This window comes from Geotrypetes seraphini, chromosome 15 (genome assembly GCF_902459505.1).
Source record: "Geotrypetes seraphini chromosome 15, aGeoSer1.1, whole genome shotgun sequence".
Taxonomy (NCBI): domain Eukaryota; kingdom Metazoa; phylum Chordata; class Amphibia; order Gymnophiona; family Dermophiidae; genus Geotrypetes; species Geotrypetes seraphini.
In genome coordinates this window covers 13,595,230-13,613,812 of record NC_047098.1, presented here as the reverse complement: position 1 = coordinate 13,613,812, position 18,583 = coordinate 13,595,230, and the positions used below count along the sequence as shown (strand labels likewise).

Sequence of the window (18,583 nt, the reverse complement as noted above, 5' to 3'; positions counted from 1 at the left end):
TACATGCTGCTCTTAGTGTACCCAAGTTGCAAGGCTATCTGCATTATTGGAAGGAAACATCAGTCATCTTATCTAATCATCTCATCTTATCTAATCACAGCTCTCACATGGAATTGTATTTGCCCAAGTTGATCCTGCTTGAAAAAATGTGGAAGATAACTATTGCCTAATGTTTAACAAATAGCATAGTATCTTACAAACATAGCTTTAAAAGGTTGTTTTATACTAAAGAGCTCCTTGTGTAAGAAGTGGCTGGCAGTCTTTTCGGAACTGATTACAGTGCAGTTGAAGTGGTATACAAGAGTAATTTAAAAAATTTAGTAATGACTCTCTTGAAGACGACTTCAATTCTGAAGATGTGCTATTGTAGGAAGCTGCAACAGAGTTAGAAGCTGACTTGGATTGAGGGCACAGCAAAACAGAAAGAGGTCACCAAGAGAACACAAAAAAACCTTCCACTAAAAACTGGAGCACATTACCAGCTTCTTTTGATGCTGAGAGCAAAACTGAGAATAAACTAAGGTTTTCTGTGTACATATTGAGCAGAGGTAGGGGTGAGGTTATAATGCACAAGTGAAAAGGGAGCTCTAGAACAAATAAGTCATGATATGAGGCTCCAAGGAGGTAAGCTCAAAAGTAGCATTCGAAAAGTCTTAAGAACACATGGAAAAGCCTCCTAGTGAAGGCGGGGATTCCAGAAAGTCCATAATAGCCACAGAGAATGTCACTGTGATAAAGTGAAGGGGAAGCCACAGAAACTGACATCTATAGCATTGTCCCCAAATTGTAAATCTACTGGAATAGCCCAGTCATCTTTTCTGTATCCTAAACCCTAAGTAGTGTAATTCTCCAATCTTCCTGTAATTCTCCTGGAAATGTCCAGCTGTTTCTTTTGTAATCCGCCCAGAACTGCAAGGTACGGGCGGAATAGAAGTCATTAATGTAATGTAATTCTAGATGGACATTGTAGCTCTTATCTATTGTCTGTTTCTCTATAACTTGACTGTGACAACGTGCGTAACATTCATTGTTACTAATGCTTTAACAAAACTATCATGCTGAACACTAAAGAGATCATTTTAGAAGGTTTAGACTCCATTTGTACGTGTAAAAAAACTTAATTTACATGGAAACATGGCCATATAGAGTATATTTACGTATCAATTTTAGAACAGAACTCCTTGATACACACCATGATACACAGTTTTGAAGTGTTTTAGACGGATCTTACTCAAGTACGTAAAAGTTGTATTTAACTAAGCATTTGGAAACAAGTTTACAGGAGAGGCTGAAGGGGAAATTGTGCTTACCTTTCTGCCACTTAAAGTTTTGGAACCTGACTCCTTAATTATGTCCCCTGACACATCAGAAGTCAACCAAAATCTGTTGCTTTGGTTCTGGTCAAATTGACGGAGCAGATGAACACACCTTCTCAGTTCGCTTGTAGAAGGAAAAACTGAAGAGGGCACTATACTCCGCTAGTAAAGGAGGAGCTGAAAGATGTGATTGACATCCTTCTGCAAACAGTTTGTGAGCATGGATTGATCACCTAACTTACAGACTCCTGTGTTTATGTAACTGAAATAAATAAATATCATCATCTCTTTCTAACAAAGAAATGGCACAAATCCAAGATTTACAAATCAAATGAACAAGGAAAAATTCAGAGATGTTCAATAAATCAATTCAAAAATAATAGAGAACAAACTCAAAGATAAGTGCCTTTCCTTTACAGCACTATATGCACTTTATTACTATATAGAGCCTGTTTAAAATTAATTAGAAATTAAGAAGATTAATTTGCACATGTCACTTTACCAAGACCAATGATGAAAACACCACCCCAGTTAAGGGCATCAAAAAATAAAAAGTAGTGCCTTGGGTGTTTGAGGTCTGGTATTAAAATTCACTCAATATGAGTTTAAACTAAACTAAACCTTAAGTTTGTATACCGTATCATCTCCATAAAGATAGAGCTCGACATGGTTTACAGGTAATTCAATAAATGAGGGAAGGACATAATAAGAAATTCGAGGTTATGAAGAGGATAGCTAGCTTTACATTTTAAATAGATAGCTTTACGTTTTGGAGAAAAGCCAGGTTTTCAGGTGCTTTCGGAATAATTGGAATGAGCCTAGGTTCCGCAGTGGGGCAGAGAGGTTATTCCAAAGCTTAGTGAATTTTAAGAAAAGGGATTCCCCTAATTTACCTGCATACATGACGCCTTTTAACCAGGGGAAAGATAGTTTGAGTATGTGGGAGGATCTGGTAGTATCAGGTCTCGAAGAATTCCAGGATAGTGGGATTAGGGGAGGAAGAATGCCATGTAGGATCTTGAAAATTAGGCAGGTACATTTAGTGAATCCTAGAAATCACCGGAAGCCAGTGAAGTTTTGACAGAAGCGGGGAAACATGATCGAATTTGCTTTTTGTGAAGATCAACCTAGCCGCAGTGTTCTGGATCCACTGAAGTCTTTGAAGCTTGTTCTCTATTTTTTTACAAACCCAAGATTTAACACCTAAAATGAATCTTTGGAAAAGGAAAAAAATAATAAAAACATACAGCGGCTACAGCACATAAAAATTTAAAGACTATGGAGAACATATATATTAGAGATGAAACTGGTAACTGATGGGATAACCAGCAGAGGAAAATGTCACTTGCTTTTTGTTTGTTATGGATTTGTTTTGAGACAGTTTTGTATCTGTAAAATGTAATACACAATAAAACAAAAGGAAGAAGAAACCCTTAGCATTAAAGATGAAAAACACCTGTGATACTATTCTTTTTTTTTTTTTTTAAATTCTTTATTCATTTTCAATATTTTCAATAAGTGCAATACAAATTAAATACATTTTATATTTAAGACATCACTTAATATTCTTTCAAGAAACAAATCAATCTATATCCCTCCCCCCACCCTATCCCATAACTATTATAAATTTTTAATTTAATAATCAAATCTTCAAAAAGCTCATTATGACATACATTTCATATCCATAAGAGATAATAAGCACTAATAAATAAACGAATACATTAATTTTACAAGAATTCAGAGAATCAAATGCCTACCATATGGATCTGTTTTTATGATCTCAGATATACAAGAGAAAACATTCTAATAGCAAACTAAGGTCTCCTTTTACAAAGGTGTGCTAGTGGTTTTAATGCCGCACGCGCTAGCTGATACCGCCTCCTTTTAAGCAGGCGGTAATTTTTCGGCTAGCGCACGCTAATCCGGTGTGTGCGCTAAAAACGCTAGCGCACCTTTGTAAAAGGAGCCCTAAGTGGGGAAGTTATCAATATGGGCAGCACCGAGATGATGCATAGGGTTCCATTTTATGCAATGAGACCTAGCTACTAACAACAACTTGTGGTAAAATATCCCAACACAGGTAGCTCACATTGATAATATCCCCCTAAAATGTATGAAAAAAACCCTAGTTTTGTGCATTAGGAATGCCAAAGAAATTAAAGGAAATGCTACGAGTCTTTAGTTCATGTCCATTACATTTTTGGTATAATACTGCCCTCTGCTGCCTGCAGTGAAACAGGAAGTAATGGAATTGATGTCTTTGTCAACAGCTGCCGGTAAGCCCTCCATTGGAGTTAGAATTTAAACCAAGTGTTCTCTCTCCTAATCTAATTCGTAGTCTTATATTCCATTATTTTTCAATTCAGATTCAAAGCAGATTATAACAATAAGAACCCTACATTAAGGGGGGAGCACATAAACTTATAAAAAATAAATGATTGAATGAAGAGACAAAATATCAAGAATAACATTTATCAAAAAAAGTAGGTCTTTAAAACTTTACGAAAAATAATATACAAATTCAGGTTTCTTATTTCTAAAGCAGTGTATCGCGAGACGCTGGGGAGGAGAAGGCGCACTGGCACCAGCTGACTGCCTAAGCTGAAAAATTTCCTCTACTTAGTATGCACACAGGTGGAATCTGAGGAACCTTCTGGGCTCAGAAATAAGGGGATGTGCAGGTATGTCTCCGTCAAGTCTAGAGAAGCTAGAAATTCCCCCGTGGCTACCGCTGTGATGACAGCACCATTTCCATGCAAAAGTATGGAACTTTCAGGACCATGTTGACATGTGTGAGATCCAATAAGGGTCTCAAATCCTTTTTCTTAGGCACTATGAAGTTTATGTAGTATCTGTCCGAGCCAGATTCTTCTGGCGGCACTGGCTCTGGCCTAAACTTCTACCAATCTCTGCACTGTGACCCAGATTTTGCTTGCTTTCTCTGGACATCCCACTGGGCGGACCGCACACCAGTCAGTTAAGGGATGGGCAAACTTGAGCTTGTAACCTTCACTAATGATCTCCAGCATCCAGCGGTCTGAGAAGATCTGCGCCCAGGCCTCTCCATAAACCAAGAGCCTTCCTCCTATTCCGAGGGGAAAGGCTAAGACCCTGGCATCATTGTGATTTCTTGGAGGTTGATACGGGATGAGAACTAGAGGCATGGGCTTGTCCAGGTCCAGTAAATCTGTGTCTGGATCACTGTTAGGATCTCTGAGATGAGGCTCCTCCTGAGTACTGATGAAAACGTCTTGACACGAAAATTAGACCACCCAGAACCTCCAGAGGTTTGCGGTCTGGTGTAAGGAATGTATTCTGGCTGACAATCTGCCATACTTGTCTAAGATCTACAAGTATCTGCCATACTTGTCTAGACTACAGGTGTCAAACTCAAGGCCCGCAGGCTGAATGCAGCCCGCCTGGCCATTTTATGCGGCACGCGATGTGATGCAGCATTTTCATTGCCACCCCTGGTGTTATCTTCTGGCAGGCTCCCTCCTCCTCACTGCCGCAGTGTGCACAAAGCTGCAGGCGATGGTGGCTCCTATGCACATCCTGTGCCTGAACCGGAAGCCTTCTCTCTGACATTGCGTCAGAGGGAATGTCAGGGAAAAGACGTAGGCTGCGCTCCGACTCCACTCAGGATAGAACACTGAGTGCAAAGGGCCTTCTGGGAGTCTAACAGCAACTCTTACAGGGAATCAGTAATAAGCTCTAATAGTGCCGAAGGTTTGCCCAGTGCCGAAGGTCAGAGCCCAGGACAGTAATTTGGCTGATTACCCTATGAAAAATGAGGATGAGACCAAGGCAGAAAAAGAAAGGTTTGTCTTACCTGAGGCACTGCCAAATCAAAGTAAGAAATCTCTGCCCTACTTTTGCCCAGGTTCTGTAAGGCAGAAAGCAGGAAGACAGTTTTCCCTCAAAGAAACGTCCCAGGCTGAGAAAGGAAAGCCCTTCCCCCCACTGAAGCCAAGGGGATGTGGTCTTTTCCCTCAGCTTAAAGCGAGGCTCAGCAGAGAGCAGTGAGGAGGAGGACAGGAGGTTCAGGACGGAACTGATTGGGAAATGAGAGATAAGTATGGAATGAGAGATGAGAATGGAATCTTCTCCTCTTGGTCGAGGGCCACCACTACAAGATCAGGCTATATACCCCTCAGTTCTTATCTCTATGTTCAGAGGAGGCCAAGGAAAAAATTACTACCAGCCACAAAAGTGTAGTTTAAACATTCAAGGCCTTAGGAGCATTTCTGTCATCCTTCAACGGGTAGGACTCATCCAAAAACAAGTGGAATGCCATTTTATTGGAATAATGACATCATCAATTAATTCATTATTAAACATATGTGGTCGATACATCTTCCAATTAGATTACAATTTGCTTCACTAGAATCCAATTACAGATTGTATACTCTAGCAATATTATATTGGTTCTATTCAAGTCACATGGTTTCTGGTTAATCATACTTCATTAGTACTTTTCCTTAGCAACTATAATGACTTAACTCATCACAAGCTATTGGTTTCACCCCTGTCAGCAATAGAAGGGGGTGAACAACATCCTCAGAGGACATGCTGACCTTGTTGAAATGCTCTATTCTATTGCAAACATCTATTTTACAAAAACTTTAACATTTGCTAGACAATGTACTTCTGTAGGCTACAATCACATGGTTACAGTCACATGATTTCCCCTAACTCTACAAGTGACAAATATGTTAGTTCTTATTAGGTGGAAAATATTTTAGGTCAGTGCAACCTTCAGCCTATGCTTTTGATTATTTATAAAAGTAATGTTATGACTTCAGCATTTTGTTCTAGACGTTAAACCAAAATATTTTTTTCTCTCTGTTTCAGTGATAAAAAAATATGTACTCTGCGTGCTGTCTATATATACTATGCTGTGTCACAAATCTCTGAGGCATTTCTATCATTCAGCTCCATCTAATACATATTAGTTATGCCCCCCCTATATCCTGCTTAATACAATTAGCAAGTACATCCTGTGTACTTGCTCCTATTTGTGACCCTATATCATCCAGCAAGGGAGATGCACTCTGTGACAGCAAGGGCCTACAGACAGATCCCTAGCCTTCCAAGTTCTTGTCAGAAAGGTTCATAGCTCAGCCTATGATAATGATAATGATGTGCCCTGGGAGCCCAAGTCCCCTCACATGACCTCTGGCTCACTGCCAGACCTCATATCAGGATCACAGCTAGCCAAATAAACTCTCCACACCAAATTAACAAATTCAGAAGAAGAGGCTTTACTAGGCAGGATATATTTACCCTTACAGGATAAAAAGTTCCTGGACAGAGACAAGAAGGATGTCACTTGCATATATATGCAAATGGCATCCTTCTTGTCTCTGTCCAGGACCCTTATATCCCAGACTTTCATACCTTCCAGAAAAATGTATATAAATGCTTTCACAAAAAAAGGTCCAAATCCATTTTTGATGACAATCTAAATTAAACTGCTTAGCTATACAGTTAGGGACAGATTCTATAAACGGCATATAAACATACATCAACCATGAGGTGCCACTTATAGAATCACGCCTAGCAGCGTGACTTAGATGTTGATAGGCACGGGTGCACTAGGTCAAGCATTACCAGGCCTAATTCACCGGCCTAATTCAGACACCTGCCAACCATGCCTACTTTTCAGGTACGCATTGTTAGGCATTGGAGGGCATCTCGACTTAGGTTTTGCTAGACAGCACTCTAAGTTCTGCATAAATTAACTTCAATAATGTTGTCAATTACTACATCATTTAAGCTAATTGAAACAATTTGGGTTGTACACTGATTTTAGTTAAGCATCGCTAAACAATTAGGGCAACGTTTATAGAATCTGGCCCATAGTGGCTCACTACTTTCAGCTATCTGTAGCGCTAGGCATAGCATCTGCGCTCTACCCCAGCAGCAGAGAAGTCTTTCAGAATTTACAGTGAAATGTTCTGCCTACTGTTGCTGAAAATTCAGCGATAGGGAACTTAGAGGGTCTGTTTTACAAAGCCGCACTAGCGGCTGCAGCGCGGTAATGGCCCCAAAGCCCATAGAGATTTAAAGAGCTGCAGGGCTGTTGCCGCTCAGCTATGTAAAACAGGCCCATAGTGACAGGGTTGGGATTTTCATTCATTCAGATGTGTTCAATAGTATAAAATAAGAAAAAAACAAAAAATTAAATGGTTATCTATTAATTAAATATACATACACAAAACTATTTAAAAAAAGTCAAAAAAGGCAGTAGACTACATCCTGATTAATTATTTTGTTAAATTTTATGTATAGAGACAAGCCTCAGATTATGGAGTAAATCTCCCCATAATGGGGGGTTTTCAAGAGAAAGAAAACCAATCTTCTCTTACTCCTCATAACATCACTGGCTTTGTCCCAACCTCCCTACCAAATTAATCAATGTTTAATGTTGTAATCTACTTCCTATACTTATAAAATGTCATATTTGCTTTCACAGCTTCAGGCTGATGTTGGTTTAGAAATATCTTTCTAGAAAGCTGACAAACTGAACATAAAACTTCTATACTATTTCTGGATTATTTTTTTTTCCCAGATTCTTCTCTCATTCTCTTACCTCATTGAAGGTGATCCGGGGTGGTTGACCTGGGACTGTTTTAAGATCTTTTCCACTACTCTTCCATGTCTTCCCAAAGAAATAGCGATATGTCATATCAAAAAGAGAAACTCTCAGTTGATACTCCACTGCTGACTGCCCCTCCAACACACTCTGTAAATTTAAAGAACATACCGTGAAGGGCTTAGTGAAAGATGGTGTAGTGTGCTAACTTGTGCGGCTAATTTGCGCCAAGAGTGCACCACTGAGGTTTTAAAAAGTGGTGAAGTTTTTCTTTAAAACATCCAGTGAACTTTGCATTTAAGTATACTATACATTAGGCAGATTTGCAGCTGGTTCAACAAAATTACATTGAAAACATGCCAATTAAGAGAACATAGAATGATGCTTATTTGCTGCCATAAAAGCTTATAAGAAATTGCCAATCAATAAATCCATCAATATTAATGTACAAAAAGTGATTACTATATATGTAGTTCCATTAAAAATATTAATAGAGAAGGATCCCATCAACACACAAGATTCAGTATTTCTTAAACACAGTAGATATTTTTTTTATCTAGACACATTAAAAGCAGACTTATTCTGCATATTGGAAATTCTATATATTGGAAATTTTGTCATAATGGAACATATGACGCCAACTAATTTTTGTATAGTATGACGCCAACTAATTTTTGTATTGTAGAAGATTCTCCAGATAGTGAAATGTAGTTTGGGGACCATGGTTTGTACAGTTAATAGACGTTTTTAGATAAAAGGTGCTTTACCAATAATTATGATGGTTCTAAGTATTTCAGATTGAGCCATTGTATGAGGGATCTTCAAAAAGTTTCCACATTTTTTATTTTTGTAAACACTATTTATTAAATATCTCAAAAGCAAATTGTTACATCCACTTGGGATTCTCTATATAAAGTGATCAATCCATTCCTGCGAACTAGCAGATGTGTGAATACTTATAGCTTTGAGCACCTCCTTCGTGGAGGCAGAGCCAAGAGTCCCCTTTCAGTTTTTCTTCTGAATGCAAGTGAACTGTGCAGAGATGTTCTGATCTATTCTGCTTAGTTTTGTTTTCTTTTTGGCCTGAGTTTGCTTTTCTTGGGGATCCTCTGCCTGGGAAAGGACGCAGGTTCCGCTGTGTTGGACTACAGCTCTGTAGGGCATGCCTTTGGGTGGACATGGGGAGCCAGCCTGCTTTGTGTCTTCAGAGCTCGAGGTCAGTTCCCTTCTGAGTTTCTCAGTGGCTTGAGTGGAGGCTGTGGGCGCCCTGTGTCCTCTTGGGGTATTAGGGCGCAGGCTGCATAGTTTGCCTATCCCCATCGTGCTGCAAGGTTCCGTGGAGGTCTTGGTTGGGGTTAGTCCAACTGGCAGCATGAAGATTTCTTGGTTTGGAGTTGGATTTGGAAGCGTCTGAGGCAGAAAGTCCTTTCCTTCTCTCCAGCTGCATTGACATAGCTGACAGGCAGGCACCTCCACAGAACTGTGAGTACGGCCCCATTATTTCCAATGGGAATATCAGGGTGGATCTGAAAATCTCAATTTTGAGGGTTTCGGTCTCCCACCTCCAAAACCCTTTTTTCTGTGTTTTTGAATTTTCAAATAAGTCTCCACGGGCCGTTTTTGGTGTGATTTTACTGGTGGTGGCCATCTTGGATTTCAATTGATCTTTTTTTCAAAAGCCTCTAGCTGCCTCAAAACCCCTCGATTGATTTTAATTGACTGGAATGTACTCCTCAGGGTGTGAAGACACTGTTAGTTGTAAAAATTGTGCCGGTTGTTCAGCGGAGGAGCATCCACACGAGGAAGTGGCGGAAGCTTCATGCTTTGAATTATCTGGACACCTGACACAGGCACATCATCAAAGCACATCCGTGTCAAGTCAACAGATATTGTGGTTGCTCAGAGGCTGAGACCCATAACGTTAGTTTCAATCTTTTCATAGCTTACTGAGTGGATGTATTTTGTGGTTTTCTCCCTGGCCATCACTAAAACAACTACTTGACCATAGTGTTTAAAATCCAGTAACCAGAAAAGGATTGAAAATCTGCCAATGAAAGGCTACAGTATATAATATGCTAAAAAAAATAATTACCTGTTTAATAGTTGCACCTTCCACAGTCTTAATGATGAGCTGAAATCCTGATGATTCATTGTGGTGGTGTCTTCTCCACTGGGGATGTGGGGGAACAATAAGGTTTTGTGCAAAAATATGTTGCCAATTGCTCATTTTGACCAGGTCACCATTTCTTCAGACATACCTATTGAGAAAAACACTTATCAGGCAACACCCTGAATAGTTTTGGTAGACCACAAAGATATAAACAGATCACATTCCACTTGTATCTCTAGAATGACTGGCCCCAAAACAGATCTTAGGCGATGCTTACATTACTGTGATAGTTTAGCATAATGAGCAACAAGGAGATTAAAAAAAAAAAATCAGATTCTGATTAGCCAGAACCATAACAGTCAATTTATTAATTTGTATATCGCACAACATCCAAAGACAAAGGCAGCCGACAGTCAAAAAAATGTAGTCTTGGTTAATTTTTCAGCAGAGGCCACTTTGGATCCAAATGAGCAAAAGGAGAGCCACCAAGTATTTTCCCACATGGGATTGTAGATCTGCTGACCAGTGTGTGTCAGTGACATCCATACTCATTAGCCTACATCTCTCTCAAAAGCAAACCTATACCAAGCCTTATACTCCAATTCTCTTCCATGCCTTCCCCACCCTGCACCTGTGTACCACCAATCTCTCTACCTCAAATTCCTTGTCTAACTCAGTTACCCTCAATCCCCAACTTGCAATCAAACCAAAAGTATGCATTGATACATCTTTTATTAGAAGGAAAAAAGTATTTAATACAGTACTTGAATAAAAATCTCCACATAATTTGCGATACAGCTGACAAAAAGGAACTAGAAAATAATCAATACTTGCAAACACTTCAGTTCCAATTAATGAACTGAAAAATACATCATCAAGAATCAAAATGCCAAAAGCTTTTGTCTATCTTTTACAGTTGTACTCATAAGTTTACATACCCCCTGGCAGAATTTATAAGATGTGCACCATTTGTGGAAAATGAATGATTCTGCAAAACACCATTCTTTAATTTAGGAATATTGGTCAGAGCCCTTTAAAATACGGGTTTTCTTCGGCGCGATTAAGCCCTGCGCTCAGTTGTCCGCGCTCGGTTGTCGGCACACCTTTGTCCTCGCGCGCTTTTGACCCGTCACCAAATGGTGCAGCAGAATTTTGCATGGACTGAAGGGGAAAGAGATGGTTGAGCGGAAGACCTGCAAGTTGCAGTAATCTAATCTAATCCACCCCACCCCTCTTTTACAAAGCCGCATGACAAAAGCCCCAAAACCATTTAAATCTCTATGGGCTTCAGGACAGTTAATGCAGCAGCAGCCGCTATCACAGCTTTGTAAAAGTGTGTGGGAGGGGGGGAGCATTAAGCAAGAGGTGACGAGAGAGTGGAAAAGGATTTTGGTAGAGTGCTCAGAAAGGAGAGGTTAGATTTTGATAATATTATAGAAGAAGAGACAGGCTTTAGCACCCACTCCCACTATGTCAAGTCTTGCTTGTATTTTTCTCTTTAATTTGTATCACATTACAATGCAAACAATTTTGTACATGACTATATCAACAGGCTCACTCTTATTTATATGACCTTTGTGCTATAGGAAATAATCAGGTGGCATTTCAGCAATTTGTTGCCTAGTCAACACTTAGTGCAGCATTATTAGATTGCATTTTGGTGGAGAGACATTTTAAATATACATATTTCTATTGGGGGGGTCGCCAAATATCCCATATCTCTATTCAAAATGAAAAACTGCTGGAGAGGGTGCAGAGATGAGCAACGAAACTGATAAAAGGTATGGAGAACTTGGAATATGAGGAACGACTTAAGAGACTGGTATTGTTCGCCCTTGTGAAAAGGAGACTGCGAGGGGATATGATCTAGACTTTCAAAATATTGAAAGGAATTGACAAAATAGAGCAGGAAAAAAAAATTATTTACAATGTCCAATGTGAAACGGACAAGAGGACATGGACTGAAGCTAAGTGGGGACAAGTCCAGGACAAATATCAGGAAGTTCTGCTTCACGCAACGAGTGGTGGACACCTGGAATGCTCTCCCAGAGGAGGTTATTGTGGAATCCACCGTTCTAGGATTTAAAAGCAAACTAGATGCACATCTCCTTACAAGAGGCATAGAGGGATATGGGTGACTAAAATTATGCCAGGTGTACACCTGAATGGGCCTCCACGTGTGCGGATCGCCGGACCAAAGGTCTGATCCAGAGATGGCAGTTCTTATGTTCTTAAAAAGCATTTATTATAATAACTATGAGTTTTACCTGTGCTGCTGGGTCACTTATGGAAGTCTTTATGAGCAATATGGCAAGAAGAGTTTAGTGCTGCAGAAGCTCTAAGTGCATTCTGGAGGAAAGTGCGAGTTACAGAGTTCTGGCACAGAATATTTAAAATATACCAGAAGAGCCTCTGTGCAGGGATACTGAAATGACATTCACTCAGATACGCAGTCTGTCATCCCTAGCCAATGCAGCTCCAACATACACTTACTGCAAGCACCAAACCAACCACCCAAGCAGGCAGAATTGTCTGAGGACCTCAATTTGTTTTCTTTCTCTGGGTTCCCTTACCAAGATCCGTCACAAAATATGGTGATGTCATCAAAACACTTGTTCTTGGTCTCCATTTGTTACAGAGGTATAAACCAACATGCCAGTTCTGGTCTGCAAGGATGATAAGGAATTTTAAAATTAATGTGTTGCTATGATGCAATTTCATATAAAGCAGTCATCAGTATTCAGCAAAAAAAAAAAAAAAACACACAAAAAAACAAACAACAACATTTCACAGGATGGCATCTACAATAAAGAAGTCAACACTTCAATGAGATGAATTATCTTTTTAGGATGGGCCCTGTAAGAGTTTTCACATAAGTTTGCTATGGAGCTAATTTGCATCTGTATCTTACATGGAAAGAAGCCACTAATCCATGAAAAGTCACATTGTTTTTTATTTATTTATTTAAGTACATCAAAAAAACAGCCAAAATGAACAATAAAAACAAAAATCCAAACCACAAGTTATATTGCATGTGCTGCTTTTTCATTAATATATCCATTTCCTTCTGCTTTATTGGAACTAGAGATCTAATGTATTTCTCCCAAGATTTCTTGAATTCAGATACATTTTCTCATCTCCACCACCTCCACCGAAGCCATTCCACGTATTCACCACCCTTTCCAAGAAAAAGTATTTTCTGAGGCTACTTCTGAGTATATCCCTTTTCACCTTCATCCTAAGCCCCCTCATTCCAGAGTTTCCTTTCAATTGAAAGACTTGCCTCATGCGCATTTAAGCCACATAGGTATTTAAATGTCTCCATCATATCTCCCACCTTTCCTCCAAAGTACAGGCAGTCCCGGGTTAATAACGAATTATGTTTTTAAAGCTGTTCTTAAGTTGGATTTGTATGTAACTCAGAACTTGTAGATTTTAAGATTCTTACTGCTTACCTCTGCTCCCAGCTGACAAAACAGCCAACAGGCCTAGCAGTGTTCCCTCTAAGGTATAGCATGCACAACCATACACTATTTTTATTGTGACCATGCATCATTCCTGAACCTGCAGTAGGAGAAGAGTAAGAGTCTATGCCACTGGAAATACTGCTCATTGAAATCAAATGAAGCCACAACTATGTTCTTAAGTAACTGTCTGTATACATATTGAGATCTTTAAGTGTATCCACACACACTTTAAGATAAAGACCATCATCCATTTTAGAAGTCGTCAACTGAACAGACTCTATCCTGTTTATATCATCAGTTAATGGCCACTGCATGTAAAACAGATTCTGAACTGAAGTTAAATCCTGTGCTAGCCCTCAGCACACAGCAAATTAAAATTCATGATAATCAGCCTGTTGCTTACCCCACAGCAATGCAGAGCTGTGTGTTAATGTCTACGACAGGGGCCCAAGAAAACCCAAAACCCTACTGTCAGGTCTGAGGTGACATAAAGGGAGAGAAACAATAGAGAACTATAAAATACTGGGTGGAATGGAACAAGTAGACATGAAATCACTGTTTACTCTTTCTAAAAATATAAGGACTAGAGAGCACACAATGAAGCTACTGAGTAGTAAATTTAAAACAAATCAGAGAAACTATTTCTTCATGCAACATATAATTAAATTGAAATTCATTGCCAAAGAATGTGGTAAAAGCAGTTAGCATAGCAAGATTTAAAAAAAAGAAGAAAAGAGTTAGCCAATTCCTAAAAGAAAAGTCTATAATAATAATAATAACTTTATTTTTATATACAGCCATACCACAAACAGTTCTAAGCAGTTTACAAGGGAAGAGACTGTATACAGACAGCAACATTACAGAGAACTTTAGAAATTACATTGGCATATTAAGTTTAATCAGGTTTATCTGGAAGTGTTTTGGAAGTACATTCCCTAGTTTTGCAAACTGAAACAATTTGAGTATTCTGCACTAGACGTTCCATTGTCATTTTGTAAACTATGTTCCCCCCCCCCCCCCCATAAATGCATAGGAAACAATAGTTTTGGAGTTATGTAGTAGCTGGGTGTTCATCTGCTGCTTTAGAGCAGGGGTTCTCACCCCAGTCCTACTCCTCAGGACACACACAGCAAGTCGTGAAAAAGCTGGAGAAACGTACAAATGCGTTTACAACGTACAAATGCTTATACACACTGGTTCATCGTGCCCTGCCTAGTTCTCAAATAAAAGAAAACGACATGTTTACACAAAAGACCTATTACTAGTAATTGCAAAACGCATAAGAAAGTATTTGTTCTGCGCGAACATAAAACTTATAAAAAGATTCTCAAATGGAAAAAAACAAAACCGAGCACAATTACTTACCACCATTCATTACAATAACTGCAGCATACTCCAGCCATGTTACCAAAGCATTTCAGCTGCACACACACACACAAAAACCACTTCTACGGAGGGGGAGGGGTATAGACAGTTTATCTATAACTATTAAGCGTGAAATATTTAACACCTCAAAACGATATAGCAAAATAACCACACTCCGTTTATTACTGAATACCTAAGTACAGTGTTTCTCAGCCGATCGTTTTTTAAAAAACTGATACGAACACGGTCATCCCAATCACCTCCCCCCCCCTGTACTAGAGTTATTGGTTTTTCCCACCGCTTCGCTTCAGGTTACCAGGGAGATGGGTAAGGCCAAGCGGGCGGAGGTGGCCCCGGTTACCAAACGCGGTTTCGCGGTGACCGGAAGCGTGCATCCCACCCACTCTTTAAAAAATGCATTTTAATCGGAGGACCGTTTATTGCATTTAATGCAAGAAATCAGGCGCTTGAACGATCCCTCCTCTAGGAAATGCAAATTTTTTTTTTTGAAGTCTGAACCGGAAGTGGTCAAAAATGTGGAACCGGGCAGGCTGTGATAGTGGGGGGCGAGTACGGGAAGGGTTAATGTGGGCCGGTAAATGGTCGTTAAGTCTCACGGTAGGCTTTAGACATAAAAAAGAGTTTCATAAATACATCGGATTCGCTAGAACACGGTTGAGGAGCCGGAGCCAGAAGCGCTTCCAAATCCCCCCAAAAGAAAAATCCCTGTGTGTGCATTAGGAGCTACCTTTCAAATTGGTTTTTCTTTCCGTATTTTTTAGTCCCATATGTATTCTTTTATATGTGCATAAATGTATGCCACGTTAACAAACCACCGACCTCGCGCGCTTCATCAGCGAGCCTCCTCTCGCTACCCCAAAACGAAAAAAAAAATGTAAACTGGCGTCGCGTCTAAGCCAATGGATGCCCGCAGCCTCTCTGACGGACGGCTGGGCTACCCAATCGGGCATCACCGAGGCGTGTAACTGGTGCGGGGGGGAGGGCGTGAACAGAAGAGGGCGGGCTGCTGGACCGTACCGCCGTCCCACGAGGTCGCACACGTTCGCAACATGTTGGAGAGGGAGCGGCGGGCAAGAGCGGGGCTGAAGGCGGCAAAGGGGATCCTGACGAGCGGTTGAAGAAGGTGACGCGCCGCTGGGTAGGTGATATTCTTTTTAAACCCCCTCCTTCTCCCCGGAGATGGGGAGGAGGAGGAGGAGGAGGGGGGGGGCACCGCAGAACTGGTGAGACTTGGAAGAAACTCCGCTCCTTCCCCCCCCCCCCTCTCCAACTGCCGCAACTCTTTTTGCTGGTGCTGCAGTGACAGGTGAAGGGGGCGGGAACAGAGACAGGTCGGCGCCCTCCTCGTGCCACTTTTCCCCGCCCCCCCCCTCCTCCTTTAGTCTCTTCTTTTGCATTGAGGGGATGGATGCCGCTGTTCCCTAAGCGACGGGGCATGGTGCTTAGTAGGAGAAGACGGCGCGGAGCTGCTGCAGCTGCGGTAAGCGAAAGCGGTCTGGTGTCACCGTTGCGTCTCTTGATCGACGGGGCTACCCGCGCGCGCGCGCACACCTCCTTTTTTGCAAACGCCGCTGCTCCGATAGTTTCATGGGGGGCGAGGAAAGCGCGAGCGTGGTGGTGTTGTAGCGCGTCGGAGTCTGCTATTGCCGCAGTACACAGGGACTTAGGTGATGATGATGCTGCTGCTCGTCCGCTAGCGTTTCCTAATGAAAGCAGAGACGGACTGTTAAAAGCTAAGAAAACTCAGTTCCTCCTCCCTCTCTTTAAATCTGGAAAGAAAAAAAAATGCTTAGGTTCAACAGGCCTGTTCCCTTTTCTTTGCTCCTGAGAGTTCAGTCATTGTATTCCAGTGTTTTGTAGTTATATTTTATTCGGGATGGGGGGGGGGAGGGGATATGTGTTGCATGTTTGTGAAGAGGGGAATCCTTTGCACTGCATGATGAAGCGAGGGAACCGCTGACACCATGCTGCAGCTGCACATTTACCTGGCTCTCATGTGGTTGGTATGTGACATACTATAATGCAACAATGACACAACAAACTAGCATACTGGTTGCATCCAGGAGGGAGTTGCTAAGGTAGCTTTTTATTTTGGTAATTTTAAATCTGGATCTGGATTGTTTGGAAACCGTCTTTTAAAGCCATTCATTTGGCTTCAGGATCAAAAGTGAGTAGGGATGCAAAGTGAAACATGACCCTGTGTTAACTCAGCTAAATGTTCTAGTGGCTTTGGATTGTTGCAGAGCGATATATTCATATTTGCATTTAAAAAAATATTTTGGTGAATATTAAGTATTGCAGAGGTAAATAGAGCGTTTGCTGCAGTTTAGACATAAGTTTCAACTCGGAGTGGCCTATATGTTATTACAGTTGCAACAAATAATGTTATTCAACTTGTTACATATATGGAAGCATATTATAGGGTTTTGAGTAGAAGCAACATAGAGGCCTTCTGCTGGTTTATTTGTGCTATAGTGCTTCAGTAAAACAGAGATAATAGCATCAAATCTAAACTCGGTATTGATACGAAGATTTCTAGTTGTCAGAATATCCCCAAAAAATGTACATGTGTTGGTATGTACCATAAGTAGCTTAAACACTTCAATCCTTGTAGATTATAGAAGGATTCTAGTAAAATAACATAAATATATATAAAAGCTTTGATTCTTGACTAATCTTTCAGTGCAATGAATAGTAGAAACATAAATGCAATATTAAATAACCCATACATTAAAAAATAATAAAGGATCCATATCTGTATTGTACTGTCAATCTCATTTGGCAAATAGAGAGCCTAACCCAGTGTCTCATAGTTAGGAAACAGACCTTTTGATTTTTTTTTTTTTTTTTTTTTAACAGCAGCAAAAAGATTTCCTTAGCATCTCTCTAGATCAGGCGTTCTCAACCCTGTCCTCGAAACATACTCAGCTAATCTGGTTTTCAGGATAGTCACAATTTGCATGCACTGCCTCCATTGTATTACTCCTAGCGGAATTGTGTGCAACTGGGCAGCGCAGAGTTTGTGCAGAATTCTGCAAATGCTATGCAGAGTTCTGCACAAAACTTCTGCCCCTGTCCCTTCTTTTCCCGAGTGCTCTCTCTCTCCCTCCAACCCCTCCCCCCCACCACACACACACACACACACATATATACCTGTGGGCCTCCCAAAGGAGCAGCAGTGGCGGCAGCTGGCTAGCCGGCAGAGGCAGCGCTGTGAAAGGACTGCTTGCGGCTGGCCCTGCTAGGGCCTTCCCTCTGACGCATCACTTCATGTAGATAAATGACATGGCAGAGGGAAAGCCCTGGCAGGACCGGCCTTAAGCAGCTTATTCACAGCGCTGCCTCTGCCGGCTGGCTGCCGCTGTTGCTCTGAGAGGCCCGCAAGTATGTCTGATCTCACGGGGGGGAGGGGTCAGTCGGTTGGAGAGAGGCCAGACCTGCGCAAGGGGAGGGGAATGGGAACATGAATATTGGGTTAAGAACCTCTGGTCTAGACATTGCATATTTCTGATTACATGGTATCTCCAGAGTCATATGAAACAGTTTCTAACTGCAGTTTTAGACTAGCTACAGTACTTCCTGCTGCTTATGCAGCAGAAGGTTTAAGAAAACTGCTTTTCTGTGATGTCACTATACATGCCATGCTTGCTAGAACTGTGCACCAAGCTTAAAATAACTAATTCTGCAAAATGCAGCCCAGAGCTCC

General features: G+C 40.9%; 2 protein-coding genes across 10 annotated transcripts in view; one reads left to right on the top strand and one right to left on the bottom strand.

The window, feature by feature from the left end:
• The window catches only part of NPHP4 (nephrocystin 4), a 145,983-nt gene extending 130,169 nt beyond the window's left edge, over window positions 1-15,814 (bottom strand). For 3 of the 7 annotated variants that reach the window (XM_033921885.1, XM_033921892.1, XM_033921890.1), the window contains exons 1-4: window positions 14,857-15,115; window positions 12,598-12,690; window positions 10,007-10,172; window positions 7,912-8,064 (exon numbers count right to left, since the gene is read on the bottom strand). In XM_033921885.1, the coding sequence (XP_033777776.1) occupies window positions 7,912-8,064; window positions 10,007-10,141 (288 nt within the window). In that variant the 5' untranslated portion in view covers window positions 10,142-10,172; window positions 12,598-12,690; window positions 14,857-15,115. Of the gene's footprint in view, window positions 1-7,911; window positions 8,065-10,006; window positions 10,173-12,597; window positions 12,691-13,479; window positions 13,589-14,856; window positions 15,116-15,154; window positions 15,174-15,604 lie in introns of those variants that run through there. The other 4 variants (XM_033921886.1, XM_033921887.1, XM_033921888.1 and 1 more) reach the window with 4 other exon arrangements.
• A 65-nt stretch (window positions 15,815-15,879) lies between these two features.
• The window catches only part of KCNAB2 (potassium voltage-gated channel subfamily A regulatory beta subunit 2), a 131,585-nt gene continuing 128,881 nt past the window's right edge, over window positions 15,880-18,583 (top strand). For 2 of the 3 annotated variants that reach the window (XM_033921896.1, XM_033921894.1), the window contains exon 1: window positions 15,880-16,015. The gene's annotated coding sequence lies outside the window, so the exon portion shown is untranslated. Of the gene's footprint in view, window positions 16,016-16,260; window positions 16,358-18,583 lie in introns of those variants that run through there. The other variant, XM_033921895.1, reaches the window with a different exon arrangement.